At 36.9% G+C, this 20,835-nt stretch overlaps 2 protein-coding genes across 4 annotated transcripts in view; one reads left to right on the top strand and one right to left on the bottom strand.

Annotated features, from left to right (window-relative positions):
- The window catches only part of wb (wing blister), a 256,747-nt gene that overhangs the window by 133,315 nt on the left and 102,597 nt on the right, over positions 1-20,835 (top strand). The window lies entirely within an intron of this gene.
- Positions 16,940-18,738, bottom strand: LOC143260776 (uncharacterized). The gene is made up of 3 exons (XM_076527375.1): positions 18,536-18,738; positions 17,543-18,039; positions 16,940-17,265 (listed from the first exon to the last, which is right to left on the bottom strand). The coding sequence occupies exons 1-3, from the start codon at positions 18,584-18,586 to the stop codon at positions 17,211-17,213; spliced, it is 603 nt and encodes a 200-aa protein (XP_076383490.1). The 5' UTR covers positions 18,587-18,738; the 3' UTR covers positions 16,940-17,210.

The raw sequence follows: 20,835 nt of genomic DNA, 5'->3' as shown, positions 1-20,835 counted from the left end.
AAATAAAAACATGTTTCTACTCTTAATGGTTCCAAAATGTTGAAAATAGTGTAGCAACATTCTTAAATACTTCGCTTATTTAGCCGTATTCCATTTTATTTAATGGAATAATATTCCATTATTTAGCCGCTTCGCCATTTTAGCCGTAAATGCATAAAATTCGCGGTCTACTTATAAACGTTTGACATCGTACAAATTAAATAACACGATAAGAATAACATCGATCAGAAAAATTCAGTTCTCATCAATAAGAAATATCTTATTTAACTATCTAGTTTTTGACAACCAATTTAAATTATCAGATGTTAACTGCGAAAGCAATTGTTAAAACTGAGAATCAATCTTCGTGGTAGTAAGTGTGAGCAAAGGGGGTTAAGCAATGATAGTCGCAGGTGAACCGCGTAACGCGACTCCAGACTTAGGGCTAGAGCCGCGTATCAAGTAGCCGGAGAATGTGATTTCCCCTCTTTCCCCTTTTCTTTTACCCAGCTGCAGCGGCGTAAGCTTGCTGTTCTTCTCGTCATGCAATTGTTTCTTACTTGTGCTCGTAAACTGGCCGCTAGATCGTTCAAATATCGATGCACGAATATCTGCAACTTAGTCGTTAGCAATTAATTCTCGTACGAATAACAGAAGTAACATTAAAGGTATTGGAATAATACATTATTCATTTTCGCTTTACACTTTAAATCGATGAATTTTGTTCCGTTTATAATTTAACGTTTCGTAAAAATAATAAATTGTGACACACACGTAAAACGGAAATAGATCAAATGTTTCACAGTATCATCGTACATACAATATGAAGTAATATAAAAATTAAGCAATAAATCCTTTTAATCGTCCATGCTGACAATAATGTTTCAGTAATTTATTAAATATACTGCTCAAATATAACAGAAATTTGTACACTAATTTCCGCACATACATTTTTACATACATACATACGTTCAGTTTAAAGACTTCATATGTAGAAAACGAAAGAAATCGTATACATAAAAAACATTCTAATAGAAACGTCGGGGTTCTCGAGATAAAATTGCATGAAAAAAACTGAAACGCGCAACGAGAAAATTTAATTGGTTGCGGCGAATTGATAGGATCGTTTATTAATTGCAGCAAGATTGAAACGGTAATGAATGTATCAAAAGCTTCTATTTCATTTTCGAAGTCCATACCGCATGCGAACGGTCAACAACGATTAACCATTTACGACACGTCGTTACAGCTGAAACAAAAATGAAACTCCTTCGCGTGGTTCCAACGCTATGGCTGTACTTTGTAGACACTATATATAGCTTCTCGATTAGGATTTAAGTCCGATTCACGACTAGATGTTGAACTCGATCCTATCCACGGCGCTCAGCGCGTGTGGCGGGGTGGAGAGTAGCGAGACTCGCTATCAGATCGATGATAAATACACTCCTGAACATACAGCGAAATGATTTAATGGTACACGGGATAGCCAGCCTCGAAATTTTATTTTGCGCGGACGATAAACCATTTCGATGCAAATGCGAGAGAGAAAGGTGGCGAAAAGGAGAGGAAGAGAAGCTGCAACGCGGCGCGGCGCATTGATTAAAATTTATCGAATCGTCGCGTTCCTTATTTCTGTGCACGCGCCACCCGATGGGAGGACGGGGGATGTTCCCTTGGTCGTTCGTTAATTGCTTTCCGATCGATCGGGAACGAGTTAATAGAGATTAATTACTATCGAATTTCATTAATGACTGCTAAATGGCCGCGACTTCTGCGGATTATTAATCATCCAGGCCGTTCGAGATGCGTTAATGCTGCTCCGCGAACTTCGGCTGCCTTCTTCGCTCGTTCATTGATGAATGGTTCGCATAATTCGCTGTACCTTCAATGTATTATTAGGCTGTCCGCATGGCTAGACTGGAGCTGCTTCGCTATTGAAAATCGTTTAACTGAAAACAAAGAGCAATGCCGATACAATAATTGCAATTTGGACCAAACGTTTCCGTTGGATGTGTACATTAATAAGTCTCACAATTTATGCATTATCATAATGCAAAAATTAGACCTACATTGCACACAGTGCATCCGTGTGTTCCAGTTGAATCTACTGAATAGTAGATCGTGTGTTAATGTTTATCAATTGTTTAAGATCTGTAGATTATACAGAGTGTCCCATAATATCATGGAACCTTGACATAACCTTGATACAATTATGTTAACACTCGGAAAGAGATGATCCCCGAGGTCATTCGAAGTAACTTTTTTTCTTAGCGAAAATGCAATCCGCGGCTTTGTTTACGAGTTATTAACGAACGAGGTAGCAGCACCGGCTTCGAGCCGTGTTCGAAGTAACAAACAAGTCACGAAGCGTGAACTTCCGAATTTTTTTTAGTACGCGACAGTGATATTTCTAAGATAAACGCCGTTCACCCTTATTTTAGATTGTCTGAAGAATATTTACTAATTTTTCGGAACCGAAGTCGTGAGTAGTTTAACTTACGACGTGTTATGTCGCGACATCGATACGGTGCTGCAGGCGAGTAAACAAGTGCTTCCAAACTTTTTCCAATTAACCTTTTAGGTACGGCTGAATTCTGCGCGAGGCTATTTCTCTGAACGGCAGAGTCTGATGTGTATTGTACAGTCTGATACTGTATATTCTGTCTGTATATACAGGGTGTCCCAAAAATGTTTCGCAATCCGAAAGTGGCGGGTTTCTCAGGCCATTTGAAGCAACTTTTTCCTTTACAAAAATTTTCTCCGAGGCACCGTTAATGAATTATTAACGGACAACAGTGACCAATGAGAGGCGAGATCAGCTGCCGCGAGGTGGCCGAGACAACGGCGCCAGCGGTCGAGCGGTCGAATCCCAGCTCAGCTGGCGCGAGGCGGCCGAGCCAGCGGTCGAGCGGTCGAATTCCAGCTCAGCTGGCGCGAGGCGACCGAGCCAATGAGCGGAACTGGGCTTCGTGCGCTGGTTGACTGGGCCGCCTCGCGTCAGCCGTACTCGATTCTTATTGGTCGCTGTTTTTCGTTAATAACTCGTTAACGGTGTCTCGGAGAAAATTTTTGTAAAGGAAGAAGTTGCTTCAAATGATCCGAGGAACCCGCCATTTCCGGATTGTGAGACATTTTTGGGACACCCTGTAGACTGTTGTAAATCGATGTGAAGACAAAAGAAGTGTGAAACAATGCATATGAAGACGATTATTTGGTTCAAACGATGAGCGAGTGAGCTACTAGAGCAAGCCACTATAGTGGCGCGTTGTCCAGAGAGATGACATCCGCGAAAGCCACTATAGTGGCGTGTCGTTCTAAAAGATGATATCCGCGGAAGCCACTGTAGTGGCGCGTCGTGCCTAAAAGGTTAAAACGTGTTTACTCGTCTGTGGCACCGCATGAACGGTATTGCATCACGGGATAACACGTCTGTGACAGCGCATAAGCGGCATTATGTCGCGAAATATTTCGTCCGTGACCTTATATGAATAGTATCAGCGTCGCGACATAACACGTCATAAAGAGAGAGAGAGAGAGAGAGAGAGAGAGAGAGAGAGAGAGATTAACCGCAAATTAGATTAACAGCAAAGATTAACCCCTTGGTTACATTTGACGACTGAGACTCGTCATGCAGTTGTCTTGCCTAAGTTACGGAGGACGAGTCTAATTCGTCATTCAAACTAGTCATTCAAACTTCTAATTACTATGTACATACATTGTATCGCTCAAATAAATAAATTCTCACACAAAATCTACAGCCTTTATACAGGGTGTTTCACAATTATTTTAACAGCCGAAAATGAGGGGCAGCTAAGGTCATTTGAAGTAACTTTTTCCTTTGCGAAAATGCAATCCGCGGCGTTGTTTACGAGTTATTAACGAAAAACATTGATCAATGAGAGGCGAGGGCGCGAATTACAACGCGGTTGATCGATCGAGTAAAACGTGCTTCGACTGTAGAGCGCGATAGAAGAAGGGGGTGAATCCGTGCAACGTTTGAATCAATGAACAAGTCACGGTGCGTGAACTTCCGAATTTTCTTTTACTACGTGACAGTGATAATTTTAAGAAATACGCTCTTCATCCTCATTTCAGAATGTCTGAAGAATATTTACTAATTTTTCGAATCCGAAATACTATGTAATTTAACCGCGACTGCCGATTTAACTTTCTGGTGTGCATGTCACGCATGCCACCTCGTGTGTACATGTTTAACGCGTTCGCGACCTTCATTTCTTTTGCTTTCATTTATCTTTATTAATCATTGAACTACGAAATATTTAAACAATTTAGCAAAACGAAGCTCTCTGGATATTATGTCATATATTATGACTAGACAGCGAATTTTTTGTGCAAACTAAAAGTTGCGAGCACGAGGTAAATGCGTAAACATTTATTTCAAGTATTAATAATTTCAATTATTTAGAAATAGCGCAACGGTACTTTTAAACTCTTCAAATAACGTTTCTCGCTTCGGAACGTTAAGAATTTATCGTTCAAAGATAATATAATACAAACAAAAAGGGCCTAGCCGATTAAGATGGTCAAAATTAGAGGTTATTTAATTAGAGGTTTTTTAATGACTATTGTACGGTTCGATACCTGACCAAGAAAAATTCTTGTGTGCAAAATTTCAACCCTGTAACTTGTTCGTGAGTTTAGTTACAAGGTAAATTACATTGCGCACTTTTCCGTCCATTTTCTCCCTTCGGTGGCTTTTTAAAATTTTGAAAAAAATGTAGCTTATTTTGTATGTCAAGCCGTATATTATAGAATCAAGTTGTGATTATCAAGAATGGAAAACCAAATAGAAATCGAAAAATTGAAGATTTCTCGAAAACAAAACTATGGGTTATTTTTATATTAATTCCCTGATAAGGTACTGTCACAAGCAGTGCGCTCAAGTTTTGTCAGATTTTTCGCCCGCTGTGTAGTTATCGTAAAATATGAAAACTGAATTTGTCGCTGTCGTGACACATTTACGTGCCAGGCTCGCTCGTGCTCCAAGGCTGACTAAGGCCGAAAGATTCTTCCATTTGATTTACATTAGAGTGTTCGCACTACGCGCGCCGTGTTCGTAGCGTGCCATGTCGTCCAGATGTTTACAAACTTGTGAACAATCCTGGGCCGGGCTTGCTTCGCCCGTGAGTCACACTGTTCCAAAACAAAGTGAGACGAAACTAGGGAACTGGTACGATGTGAACAAAGTGCGCAATATTTCGTTCTAGCGTTGTTGAGAGCTAACGAACGATGCAAAGAATGTACACTCATACACGAAAGTATTCGAACGCTTACATTTCTAACATTCAATTAATAAAACATATGTGTTAAACTGAAGCATTTGATATAATATGACACATATAACAAGGGATGGGTCTTAAGACTGCGTAAGCAAAATTAGAAAATAATTCAACAATATATAGCGTTTTTACAGTACATTGATTGTAAACACGCGCCAGAAATGGCTCACAAAAGTATTCAAACGAAGCAATTAACAATTATTTAAATTTTGTTTTCCATTGAGTGGACCAACTTAGAAGTAACATTTGCATCTATTGATTGCCATATTTCAATAATATTTCGTTTTAACACTTCTTTCGAAGTAATAACCGTATTTCTTAATCATCTTCCTACTTCATCTCATAAATGTTCAATGGGGTTTAAATCGGGACTTTGCGGTGGATGTGGCACCACGTGTGGAACATTATACAGAGTGTTCCACAATTATTTTAATAGCCGAAAAAGAGGGCTAGCTGAGGTCATTTGAAGTAACTTTTTCATTTGCGAAAATGCAATCTGCGGCTTTGTTTACGAGTTATTAACGGAAAACACTGACCAATGAGAGGTGACGGCGCGAAGTTCGAGAGCCCGCAGCACGAGGCTATGACAGATGGTCCGGACGGACTCGAGCCGCGTTCGAAGTATTGAACAAATCACGAAGCGAGAACTTCCGGATTTTTTTTACTACGTAACAGTGATATTTTTAAGAAAAACGCTGTACACCTCTACTTTAGAACGTCTGAAGAATATTTACTAATTTTTCGGACCCGAAATAGTAACTAATTTAACCGTGACGGCCGTTTTAATTTTCTAATGTGCATGACACCTTGTGTGTAACATATGAAAATTTTAAGCAAGGTGTACAGTGATGATTAACGAAGTACGTAAATGATATTTTAATTTAAATAATTCCGTGTCCGAACACAGTTCAACGAATGATTCGCAAAGCTCATATGTTGACCTTGACACGACCTTGACATAAGTGATATTGATATAACCTTGATATAACCTTGACATGATCTTGACACGACCTTGACACGACCTTGATATAACATTGACACGACCTTGACATGACCTTGACACGAGCTTGACACGACCTTGACATGACCTCGGCATAACCTTGACATGACCTTGACACGACCTTGACATGACCTTGACACGACCTTGATATAACATTGACACGACCTTGACACGACCTTGACATGACCTTGGCATAACCATGACATGATCTCGGCATAACCTTGACATGACCTTGACACGACCTTGACATAACCTTGACTAATTTAACCTGACGGCCGTTTTAATTTTCTAGTATACATGACACATCTTGTGTAACATATGAAATTTTTAAGCAAGGTGTATAGTGCAGATTAACAAAGTACGTAAATGATATTTTAATTTAAATAATTCCGTGTCCGAACACAGTTCAACGAATGATTCGCAAAGCTAATTTAATAAATAATAATCGTGTTAAAGGACGTAAGGGATATGTTTGTTAGAGAAATATGAAGAATATTATCAATAAGATACTCACCCATTTAGTTGTAAAATCCACTTCATGTATCCGACGGCGACGAACAGAAGGATGTCTCCGGGCAGGCAATTTCAACGTTTACTTTCACTGCATTATCACTAAACACTGATCACTTATCAATAATATTTATGGACCAACTTTCCTGGGTTAATATGTATGGCCCTGAAAAGAGCTGATTGTTTTATGCGACGCGTTCGAAGTTCTCACTGTTAACGACACGTATGTACCGCATTATCGAGACGAACTGCAAAAGACTGGCACGATGGCCGACAATGTGTTGACATCTCATTGGTCAGTGTTTTCCGTTTATAACTCGTAAATAAAGCCGCAGATTGCATTTTCGCAAAGGAAAAAGTTACTTCAAATGGCCTCAGCTACCCCTCATTTTCGGCTGTTAAAATAATTGTGGAACACCCTGTATAATACCCATTCTTTGACTATTTTAGCGGTATGCTTCGGATCATTGTCAGACTGAAACCAATAATCGCTAGGTAAATTCAATTTTGATACACTGCTTTTTAAATTTTCCTGCAAAATTTTTAAGTATTTCGTTTTGTCCATTATCCCATCGATGAACACAAGGTTTCCCACTCCACTAGATGCCATGCAGCTCCAAACTAATACAGATCCACCATTATGTTTTATAGTCGGCCGTAGATTTCGCGGTTATTTTATTTTATTTTACAAAACACACTTATTTACTACTATATATACTTTATATTACTTCATGATGTATATTTATATAGTAATACATTTTAAATGGTACAATAAAATATCAATTTTAATGTAAGATTCATTTAAACAAAGACTACATACACGTACAATAATTGAGTGGACATTTCTTAAACCGTAGTATCTTTTTTAAAACTTGGACTAAACGATTCGAATTTTTTCTAAATGATAATGGGACTATTTTACTAGACATTGACTATAATGCATTTTTTAAATTTTACTGTTACTTGAACTGACAACAAAGAAATAAAAAAGTCATGTGATTTTTATAATAATTACACGTGTGTGTAAAACAGTTCGTGTTATTTTGAATAATTTTATTAGCGAACGAATTTACGCCACAAATTTATTCCTCTACACACACACGATTTTATTGCTAAAATGCATAGTACAGTAATTTCTCCCAGAAATGTTCGAAGGTCGGTATTGAAACTGGCCGATCTGAGAATTTTCGCGATTCTTCTGGCCTCGCGGCTCATTTTTATAGAAACTCGGGGCATTTGGCAAAAAACGACAGCGGTCAGCATGCCGGTAACATAATACAATTCGAAGGCAATTCGGAGGCCAATTATAGCTCCGTGGTTTTTTTTTTACCTCACTCACATCCAAATAAACCATTTTGTGGTATCTTCCGGGAATTCATGTCGCGTGCCGCTCACACGTTTGACCGATTCCGTCAACCCTTACATCGACGTAACAATACATTAGCAATAGGCACAGGACTAACCAGGGAAATTCACAGGAACCCGAAATTTGGCATCATGTACCTAGAGAAATTACTGTATTCAGGCACACGGGCCTGTGGTGTCCCGTGCCGACAGACCACGAGGAACGAGACACGCGACGGGAATCAGGTGGCGTAGCCCTTGCGATCCTCACGTTGCGTGCTGATCAATTCTGAGCTGTGATTCCATTATCCAACTATATAATGCAATTATCTAGATTTTTTAAATGTGTATCTGTATGTCGAATCGCAATAATTGACTGTCTTTACGCGGATTACGTTGCGTATAGTATTTTCCAAACGAACCTTTTAATCAGAATAGAAACAAGAATACTAAATATCAAGTCAAGAATAATTAGTGAATAGAACTAATTTTTAATTGATTCGAGTCTCTAAAGATTTCAGAGGGGAAAAATGATTACTTGCACAAAGATCCGCAATCTACTTATTCATGATCTTCTACTAGTGAATACTACATAGAAAAATCCAATAAATACTATAACCAGTAAAAATTAATCAAATAAAAGTGCTATTCGTTACAAAAATTTGGATACAGATATTAATTCATTAAATGTGGATATTCAAATCCGTGAAATCGAAATAACATTCGATTATTTCATATTTTCATCGATTATTTCAAAATCGAAGTAAAAGTTGATGTAAAATTAATATAGATTATCTGCCTCGCAGATAAGAGAATGTGGATATTCAAGTCCGTGAAATCGAAATAACATTCGATTATTTCATATTTTTTTCGTATTTTCATCGATTATTTCAAAATCGAAGTAAAAGTTGATGTAAAATTAATATAAATTATCTGCCTCGCATAGGAATTTACGAGCGACTAACAAGTATTAATTATCGTAGCTATGAAAAAAATCCTAGTGCAAGCGATCACCTTACTTTGATGGATAAAACTAGGCGAATACTTTAACTCGCTTTTATGCGTACGAAATCCATTATGTTGTTGAAAAATCGCTGGTATCTTCTTGAAAAACGCTGGTATATGCTGTAACTTGCTTTTACGCAAACGAAACAAAGTGGGTTCTTGAAAAATCACTATCAAATGCTGTAATTTGCTCTTATGCGCACGTGATCGAATACGTTCTTGAAAAATTCCTATCGAACGCTGAAACTTGCTTTTACGCGGACGACTCGGCAAGCGTGCATGAAAGAAAGCGATTTCACCGGAACGATCAGCAGCCTTACGATTTTGTTGGTCTTGTTAACAGGCGAACAGGCTCTGATTTTTCACGGCGGTAACACGCTCGGAAAACGGGGATTGCACGGTTGTCGCGGGTCGATTCAATATTATATTGCTTCCGTTTTCAGCGGCTTTAATGGGACCCGTACCTGCCATTGTACAATGGCCGCAGAATGTATACATTAACCGATACAAGCCAGTTTAAATATTCCTTGTGGAGTCCGCTTAAGTTGGTCGCGGTGGTGGTAACCGATCCCCCTACCATGCGAATATAATTTGCATATCAGATCATCGATCGGAGTAAATCATTGCAGGTCGACAACCCGGCGAACCTGCCGGAAGAGAGCCTGACGTTTCTTCTTAATATTGATTCCTGATTGTTCCCGCTTTAGCGATGTCGTTTCTTCACCGTACGGTGAGAAATGCCAGCAAATTGACTAGTTTCGTCACCCATCATGCTTGAATGTCTGTTGTGCGTTTATGACGTTTATAGCGTAATCCGTTTATAGCGTTTTACGAGCTGGGCCATAACAATGGTAGAGTGGTAATGATGCGTCACAGATAATTACGGTCGAAAAGTGCAGGTAAAGTAAAACGGGCGACAACAATTTAAAGTGTTAATTTGCCACTCTGAGTTGTTGTCGCCCGTCTTCCTTTACCTGCATTTTACGACCGTAATTGTATATGCTTGTATCGGTTAATCAAAGCGTATATCCTTTTTAACCAATTGCCTGTTTTTTACGAGTACACTCGTAATAACATAAAATGTTGTCATTTCTTCGTGATGAGTACACTCATCGAAAACCGTTAAGTAGTTAGTTTGTGGTATTTATGATTTATGAAAATTTTCATTGTACTATGATCTTTGTATGATTTTCGACCAAAAACAATTTTATCCGAGTGAATTCTTTTTGGTCGAATATTTTACTCGAATAACAATTATTTATTACTTGTTATAAATTATTCTATTTATTCGAATAAATTATTCGTCTAATTCTTTTTGCGAATAGATTATTCGAATAGAGATTGCAAAATTATTGGAACAATGATGCGAATAATTGTTGACTGTGTTTGTTTCTACGTTATTTTAATTGTACTGTGTCACATTCATATTGAAAATCATACAAAGATCATAGTAGAATGAAAATTTTCATAAATACCACGAACTAGTTAACTGTTTTCGACGTAGTATACTCGTCACGAAGAAATAACAACATTTTATGTTATCACGAGTATACTCGTAAAAAACTGTTAATTGGTTAAGAAGGATATACGCTTTCATGTTCTTTATTAAATTAAATATTTTATAAAAGTATTACATTTAAACGAAATACAATGTGAAGAACCAAACATATACAATATAATTACAGTAATTCGTATTCTTCTCAAAGAGATTGCAACAACTAATTGATTAAACAATGCAACTTCCGCTCGAACCACATTGATGAGGTTAACGTTCTGATGTTTATTCTGTACAATAAAATATCTTATAACCGCTTGGGAAAATTGCGTGGAATATAATATGAATCATTTCGATTAGGTAAATTTAAAGTAACCAAAATCGGAATATTTTCCTCGAACAAAACCGTCTCTAAAAAAATAAAGACTACTGTACTGCGTTAAATATTTTACCATAATCATGGTAATGTTACAGACACGAGAATATGTCTGAAGATGGTATTTCATCGACCCACCCACGTGGACGGACGATGGTGTGTACGGTGCTCGCTCGTATTTCCATCGCGTCTCGTTGCGACGTGGGTAGCTGGCTTCCATCAGATCGCTAATTATCGATGCGCGGCAATAATTGTATATCACCGTTTAATACCAGTATACCGTTCCGATCGCAATAACATTCCGCTTACAAATGGAGCGTTCGACGCGGTACATCATAGTCACGGTGGCTCTGAAATCCCCATAAGAAGCATGCGAGCTCGAAGCCGCAATGAACTGCGACGCGCTGCAACTACAACGCGCGCGTCATCTTATTTATTGGTTGCGGGCGCGCGCGCGCGCGCTCGCTCGCGTTCGTTTTGTTTTGCGTGTTGCTCGGCCCGTGTAATTAATTCAGCTGCGTTCGGTTCGAATTAGAGATACCAGATAACGCAGTAAATTTATTGAGACTTCGAGCGATCGGAAAAATCGTCGGTCGCCGGAAAAATCGAGCGCTCGTCGCTCGAGTTAATTAACTGGTAATCTTAATTAACTATTGCGCGTCCACGTTAGCTGGGAACATAACGATGCTCCGTTGGACATCGTATCTATCGCCATCGTTTACAAGTAATTCCGGTAAATTGATTCCGCGCAACCTTTCGTGTTCCCCAACGAATCCAAAACACGACTTGACTTGAACGAAAGTTTTGTCTCGATCGAGCGTACACTGCAAAAAAGTTTATTCATAGACAGTGTATATTACGAGTTCTATATACGAGACAATGTATTAATTAATCTCTTTGGCATAGCTGTTTAACGATCGCTGAACGTTCTCCCACCGTGTTTTTCACCATTGCGATTCGTTGGTTCGTTATTTTCTTAATCGTGAGCTGGCAACTAGACCGCAGATCTTTACGTAAATTTGCATTTTTAAACTTAATTTTACAGAGACTAAAATATGCGAAAAATTCTTTTATAAACCGAAAGATTCCTTATGAAATATCGTTAATTTTTAGCGACGTACGCGATTTCTTGTATATATACGCGAAGATCTGCAGTTTACTGAAAATAATTAGTTTGCAGATATTTATGCAAAATAAAAATTATTTTCATTAATTGCAAGACGCGGAAACTACGCAGATTTGTATTTCTCCTCTTAATCATTAGGATGAGTTGACGATAATACAATAATATTCTCAAATTGAGTAAATGCTTCGCTATTTCGCATTTTACCTGTTCAATTTGATCACAACTGCGTGAATTTCGCAGTCTACGAATAATTAACACTAAAGATAAATGTAGCGAAAACGAATAAAATTTAATATCTTCGAATGAGAAACGCTATGAACGTTATTCGATCAAACGAATGGAAATGAATATTTTTTCGACTAACCGAATAGAAACGAACATTTTTGAATGAGAAGCGCGACTGACATTTTTGCAAGACAGTGATTCTGTGTGCACGACGCAGAATTCAGGTGCGTCCGTTTTCGAGAATAGCCTCGTTAATCACGGTCGCGGCGCACCGGTGTCAGAATGTTGATAAAGGACGAACGAGTGCGAGGAAATGTTGATAGCCGGTGTTTTCAGCGATTTTTTCGTTTTCCGTAGCAACCGACGACGCACCTTCCGTCACAGGAAGACCGTGTCGGCGGCGCGGCGCAAATCTGTCAACACCGTAATAGGATGCGCGGCCAGATTTAAAATATTGGCTAATATACGAGCATAACATGCAGATGTCCGAGTCGAGAAGAAACGATCATCGTGCGTGTTCGGTCCGCTTCCTTTTGCTCAGTTATCTGCTGATTTTGCAACGAACCCCGACGCGCGCGCGTCTATCCTTTCCACAATTTCGAATCACGATCGCGCCGAGGAAATGCGGATCTCTAAATGTCGGAAAAATGAAGCGAGGCCAGACGTGGGTAATGACATTTGAAAAGATATCGCAAATAGTCAATGAAATACTCTTGTTCGTATGAAATGATATTTCAACATTTATTTGACGCCGTAGAGATATAAGTACATGCATTGAAAATAGTTATGTATGGTGTGATAAAGGAAATTATTTTAATTGAAATTATATTTTCTTGAGATGTACTAGAAATAATTGTTTGAAATAGTATTTCATGTATTTAAATTTCTATTAAATAGTTGAAATTGACCTTGAGAAAATAAACCTGCAGAAGAAGTAACCGAGAAACGCTGGTCAATGAAAGGCAAAGCTCGGCTGGCGCGAAGCGGCCGAGCAAACGAGCGGCGAAGCGCTGGCAACCGACCCAATCAGCAGTGATGCGCTGGGCGGCCGAGCCAATCACCGGAACTGGGGTGTTGCCCGCTCATTGGCGCAGCCACTTTGGGCCAGCCGCGCTCGCCTCTCCTTAGTCGATGTTTTTCGTAGATAACTCGTAAACAAAGCCGCGAATTGCATTTTCGCTAAGGACAAAGATATTTCAAATGACCTCAGGAATTAATAACTCATGCCCTGGGATTAATATAATTTTGGAATATCCTGTGTAAGGCTTATGGAATGGAATGTTATTCGTAAGCTGCGGATTTTAATGCGAATAAAAACTATTGAGAAGATAACAATGAAATAAAAAATGTGCACGATGCGATGTCCTGGGACTTTTCGATCCAAAATCTGAACAGCGCGGTTGCGCTGAAAAGCGGGTTTATAGCGGTCCCAAAATCGCAGGTATAATGCGGTACCTCCCACCCCTCCGCCATAAGTAAGGGTAGTTAGACCGAGAGGCATTAATATAAATTGAGACGTTTGTAAAATCTTGTCATTTCCGAATTATTCGTACAGTGAAACACATCGGTTCTAATAGCACGATTAGTATCTGTTTCTTACTTTCGGCATTTGTTGGTATTTCGTACTTGGTACTTGTTGGTACTTGTTACTTGTTTATACTTTGTTGGTATTTGTTGGTATTTGGTGTAATCATGTCGCACATCCAGAACAATGACATCTGCAAGACTGATGCTGAGGTACGTAACCATTGCTTTACATCAATTTTATAGTGTTATCAGAACATCATCAAAGTGTTAATGTTGTTTCGTCAGAAGTGTAAACTGTATTAGCGTATCGGTGTTTTAGTCTGAAGAGTCCTTTAACCCTTTTCATTCGAAGCCATTTTAACTGTAAATCTAAAATAATTTTTTTGATTTTCATTTCTATTTCATATGACAAAGTACATTTTATCCATATGAATTTGAGTCTTGCAACTCGTACAATAGTTACAATTTTTTCGAATCTCAACTTTGATTGTATTAAAATTATCTTGGAACGTGGTATTGGTATATATAATTTCAGTGGTGTCTCAGAGTCGCTGCTCGAGTGCAAAGGGTTAATAACGCGAAGAATAAAAAATATGTTTAGAAAAATAAATTTCCCCGCGACGCAATGCAATTCAGAATCAACTTTGGCATTTTATTTAATTATACTCCAAAATAATATTTATCAAGACAATATACACATTATTAACAACAAAGTTTCATAATTTTTCGGACGTACAAATAATTCACTTAGAATTAAAAAATAATTTACTTAGAAAATTAATGAACGTACGAGAAAGTTTAATTGAGACTAGGAAAATTGTGAATTTGCTTGTTTTGACTTTGAACATTAAATGTTGCAGCTACTGGCGTTATTCGACGATGCTTCGGCATTATCGCATTTGGAGGTGCTCAGCTTGGAAAACCCATGTCTAAATAAGTTATTCGAGACGCTGTCTGAAAACGACAGTGCCGCAGCATTGAGACCCAAGAATCCAACGATCCAGAAGAACACGATACCTCAGCCGAAACCATACGCCAGAAAGAAGCCGAGCAATGCAGCGGATGACGCAAAATTTCGAGTGCCAAAAATTTACCCCTGTTTATTTTGCGATAAGCGATTCTATTCTCGCGCGTTGGTCCGTCGGCATCTAAATTCTCACTAAAAGGTCCTACAATATTCACACATTGTAGAGACACTTTGATTATTTTCATGTCAGGGATAGAAAGAGGCAATTATTACTCAGAACGCTATGTCATGGATTGATTGATCAGAATGATTTCAAAGATGGAATTTGTTCCATTCTAATAATTAACATGCAATTGGAATTTAATTATATGGAATTTGAATGTATGGAATTCGTTAAATTGTACGAATTTGTTTTTACTATGTATTATTATGTTTGCATCAATAGACCGAGTATTTATGTAAAATGCGCGAAAATGTTGTTGTTAATAAATTAGATAGATTATAAAGTAGTATGTCGCATGACGTACAATATTTTATTTTTATTTCAATATAAAAATCTTCTCTTGAGACTGGTGATAATAAAATCAAGAATGTAAAGGAAAAACTTAAATAATCTACATTGCAACAAAATCAAAGAGTTATATTATTAGCCAACATTTTAGTTCAAGTTACACAACTAATTTCCTATTATTCATTCGTACTATATAATTAATTTGCTATTATTCGTTCTAAATATTTAAGCGTAAATGGTTTGTTTATGGCTTTGAGTTTATTAACATTTTTACTTCAATAATTTGTCAACATTTCGTTCGAGAAAATGTTTATTAAATGTACGCGGATGAAATGGTTTTTATGAAAAATTGCCGATGGTTTCAATGAAAGAAAATAGTGTCCCGATATAATTGGAAGGCGCCTGACACCATTCGATGGTTTCATTTTGAAGATTGCATCTCGGGCAGGACGTATTCATTACAGAAATTAATTACTGTCACGCGAAACTTGAACAAGGTGGCCGATTAACATTCTATCGGGTAGCTTTATGTAGTGTGACAACATCGAAGTTCGAGTACTTTTTATACTGATACATCGTTTGAAAGATGTTTGATTAAAATAAACGATACATGTAACATATAAAACTGTTTTATGTAAGTTGTTCAATCTAGTTGCACAATTATATGTCTAATTGTATAACTACATAAACATAACGGGACGACATTTTAACGATCTTTTATAGACAGAGTTTTTAAAGAAGATTATTACTATTAAGTCATTTGTGTATTAAATATTTACGGTCCTAAATATTTCGATTTTATTACTGTAATTTTCGACTGCATTTTATAAGTAATTTCGTTCAATCCAAGCACAAATTTAAGGTTGCGAACAATATTACATCCTTGAAATCATTAATGTAATTAAATAATAATATTGTAGTTATATATTGAAACGTAACGAATATATGTATACTATTTTCATGTACTGTATTTACTTTCATTGAAAGTGATAATTTACTTGTAACGTTAAAATTGAATAAAAGGCTTCCATTCTATTATTATCAATCAAACGAAGTGTTTCTCATTGTATCCAGAGCTGGGTAATATTTATAGAGAAAATATTTGAAACACACTATTTTAAATAATAAATTCTTCAGAATTCAAATAAAATAATATTTCCAGTAGGGTATAAAATTTTAGTAGATAAAATATCTTATTTTGGTAATATGAAACGTAAAATAGAATACTTTATTTTGGTAATCTAAAGTTAAATCATGAACTAAATATTTTATTTTGATAATCGAAAACATAAAATAGGATACTTCCCATAGTATTCAACCTGAAAATAAATTTTGAAAATGATGAACGTAACGTGAAACGAGATAACATAAGAAATTGTGTTTGCAAATGAAATTTATTATCTTTTCAAATACAACTATCCGTATGTAACAAAGTGTATATTGTATATACGTTTATAATGCAGAGGAAAAGTATTTTGTTCGTTTTAGATTACCAAAATAATCTAATAGAACACCTGTCTCAATGGACACGATTCCAAGGCGAAATACTAGGTACAATATAATAAAACAGAAGATTAATTGATTACAAAATACTTTATTATAAAATATTCATCAACTGTCATATATACATTCTCTTATATACATAACCTTAACTCTAATCTAGACTACAAAGAATTACAAATCAAGTATGTATTATACATATATATTAGGGGGACCGGAAAGTAATGTCGTTTCTGCGCATATTTATCTGTTTGAATTTAATGTAAACAAACGACATAACTTTCCGGTGCCACTAATACAACAATTTTCCCTTGTCGTGGTTGTTCTGGCCTTAGATGATGTTATTCAGCTGCGGGGATTAGGTAAACGTTGTGGTATATTATTTAGCTGATATACCTTGCTGGAATTATAAATAAAGCAATCGTCAAAATGAGATATTACATTCCTCGATGGCAATACAGTAAATTGACACTTAGATTATACACAAATATGAACAATTTGAGAGAAGAGGAGATATGATAATATTCGAGTCACGCGGCTCATTTTTAGAGTTGCCAACAATTATAAAAACGAGATGTAGGGCTCGAATAATCGTATCTCCTCTTTCCAGATTGTCCATTTTTGTTTACAAACAGAAGGAAAATTAGGGAGAATGTACAACTATTATTACAACTCACCGTACACAGAAGTATTCGTGTCTTTTCTTTTCTACCATCGTTTTCAATCCTTTCTTGCATTTCGTACACCAGTAGACCTTCCGTATATGGCGAATTACGTGCTGTCTATAGGTCATTTTGTGCAAGAAGTATTTCGGACAATAACAACATTCGTAAATTAATGGTTCCTTGAATAGCGGTTTCGCTGGAGTTCTGTGCCTGCACCTCAATGGAGTCAACCTTTTTTTCAACTCCGTTCTCGGTACCAAGCCTAAATATTGCAGAGATTCTTTTATTTCAGAGGTTGAATTCGAAGTTGAACTGGTACTCGCAACTGGCTCCGAAGTTGAACTCGCAGCAGTCCTCGCAACCATAGTTGATAGTCCCTGACGTCTTGACGGCGGGTATTTTCTGAACTTGTGTCTTTTCGATTTTTTTATAAGAAATCGTACTGCGAGTTGTTCGTGTATTTCATCAATTACAGCGAATGCCTCGTTATGCCTTCTATTTCTTGATCTCTGTAACAAAAAGCGAACTTTTTTGTTATTATTACATGTAAATTATTTTACAAGTTTGTATATTAATTCAGTTGATCGCCAAATTACTTAATGTATTTGTGAGGGTAATTTAACGGATTTGAAAATTATTTCATGGATTGGTTAAATACGATAACAAAGAATTATTTCACGAGATTATATATTAATTCAGTTAATCCCTAAATAATTTATCGAATTTATACATTAATTTTGTTGATCTCCAAATTATTAAACGAGTCGATTAACCATATTACTCTTTGAATGACCTCATGAATTTATGTCATTAATTCTGTTGAACTTAATGCATTCTCTGACGTTACTCATTTAAAATATTGTAGAATCTTGGCGAAAAAGCAAGGGATCGCGCACAAATTAAAATTCTATAAAAAACGGCAATCAATTTTAGAATATATAAATTTGAACAATTATCCCGAAACTACGGCGTACTTACGAAATTAAAAAATCAAAAATTTAATACTTCACTGGAACGAGCGCAATCCTTGGCAAGATCGGTGATAGAGCGAGTCATCGTAAAAATCACTGAAAGAATTCCTTGTTGCACGGAAACTGTCACTTCGAAGACACGACCTTCTAACTATACTAGCTGTTCAGACTCGTCGAAGCAACGCAGATTTTCTGTGGCAAATAGGATAAAAATGAGAGGAGAGGACGAAGCAAGTTGCTTTTGTGCTTTAACGCGACTGCGTTAAAGTCCCGTTTCAATTAGCCAATGGCAGGCCATTGGGTGGACCCAACCGTCCCTTTTATCCCTTAGCCTACAACTACGGGCATAGCCTGCAGTACGATGATTGGACCAAAAGTAACTACGGCCATAGCCCGTAGTACGCTGTCGGGCCAAAAGTGAATATTACGGGGATAGCCCGTAGTACGATGATCGGGCCAAATGTAAATATTAGCGGCGGCGCCCTTTTAAAATTATAAATATTTGTGGAATATTATTTATTTATAAAAAAATCAGTAATACAAAATTAATAATCTGCAATGGTGTGATACAATTCGAAACATTCTGGTAGATGTAAGAGAACTTTGCACTTCTTACACTCCCACGTTGTTTCTCTACGTTTTTGATTTTTTTGGCAAACCCTACAACGTTTTGACGGTCTTAATTTTGATGCTGTTGAGTCAATATGTTTTGGAAAATGAGCCCAGTGCTTCGCGCGCAGTCTCTCTGGCATATCTCCGGAAGATGATTGTCCCCGTTCTCTATAATTCGATTTTGGCATATTCTTCAATAGTGATTCGGCTATGTTGATCCTATAGTCAACGTAACATTGTTTCTTCCTGTTATTTATTTTGTTGCATAAAATGTATGAATTAAAAAGACCAATATCGAACAGATAAAAAAGATTTTTTTATATCCTTTCATGTATTTCCTCATTACTGGAAAGCTTGCTAATATTTGGCCTTGGAGATCAATTCCATTCATTCCCTTGTTGTACTCTGTAATACAATTTGGTTTTGGAGTACGATTGGATCCTTGTGTAGTCATTTCGATGAGTCGGCCCTTTTTGATGGGTTAAATTGTCTATAAGACAAGCGCCCCTTGAATTTCATGAACGATTCATCAATAGCAATGTCTTCTTCCATTATATATACTTCTTTAAATTTTTGGTTCAAATAATTGATCACAGGTTTAATCTTGCTCAATTTATCTGTATTGGCAACCAGATTATTGTTTGCGAAATGCAAACACCTTGTAATTTGCAGATATCTTTTCAAAAGATATCGTTTCAATAACAGCCCTCTTCGACCAATTCATTAGTATTCTTGGTTTTTTTACCCATGCCATTATTATGGAGAATGCGAAATAGCTTTTAATTTCGTTAGCAATAACAGCCCTCTTCGACCAATCCATTTGTATTCGTGGTTTTTTTTACCTGTGCCATTATTATGGACAATGCGAAATAGCTTTTAATTTCGTTAGAATTTACAGATATCTTTTCAAAAGGTATCGTTTCAATAACAGCCCTCTTCGACCAATCCATTTGTATTCTTGGGTTTTTTTACCTGTGCCGTTATTGTGGACAATGCGAAATATCTTTTAATATCGTTAAAATCTACACATATCCTTTTAAAAGATATCGTTTCAATAACAGCCCTCTTCGACCAATTCATTTGTAATTCTTGGTTTTTTTTACCTGTGCCGTTATTATGGGCAATACGAAATATCTTTTAATTTCGTTAGACTTTATAGATATCTTTTCAAAAGGTATCGTTTCAATAACAGCCTTCTTTAACCAATTCATTTGTATTCTTGGTTTTTTTTACCTGTGCCGTTATTATGGGCAATACGAAATATCTTTTAATTTCGTTAGAATCTACAGGAAACCAAGTGTCGCCGATTTCTCATGTTCTGCGTGGATTCGCTCGTATTTGATCTGCATACCGGTTAGTTTCGGTTACAATATTTTCCCAGAATATGTCATCAAATATTAGATTAAATATATCTAATTCTCTTCTACTTCCTCTTAATTGACGTAAGGCTGTCTCTCTTATGCTAGGAGTCATCGTATAGTCCCAGATTTTTGGACTATTTCTTATTTCTTTGCAAAGCCAGGGCTCTGGTAGTTGATCGTCGTCACAAGTATCATCAATAACTAATCGCATGCATTTTCTTCGAACAGAACATATATTGTCACTACCGGCACTTACGTTAGCAAAATTAGTAGCACAATTCTCACTGCTCTCATCACGAAATCTTTTTCTTGAAAACATCTTCTGGGGATGCTTCTCTAGAATTTATGAAAATAAATTTCG

This window comes from Megalopta genalis, chromosome 19, assembly GCF_051020955.1.
Source record: "Megalopta genalis isolate 19385.01 chromosome 19, iyMegGena1_principal, whole genome shotgun sequence".
Lineage (NCBI taxonomy): Eukaryota > Metazoa > Arthropoda > Insecta > Hymenoptera > Halictidae > Megalopta > Megalopta genalis.
The sequence above is the reverse complement of the archived record's forward strand: the minus strand, read 5'-3'. Positions and strand labels throughout refer to the sequence as shown.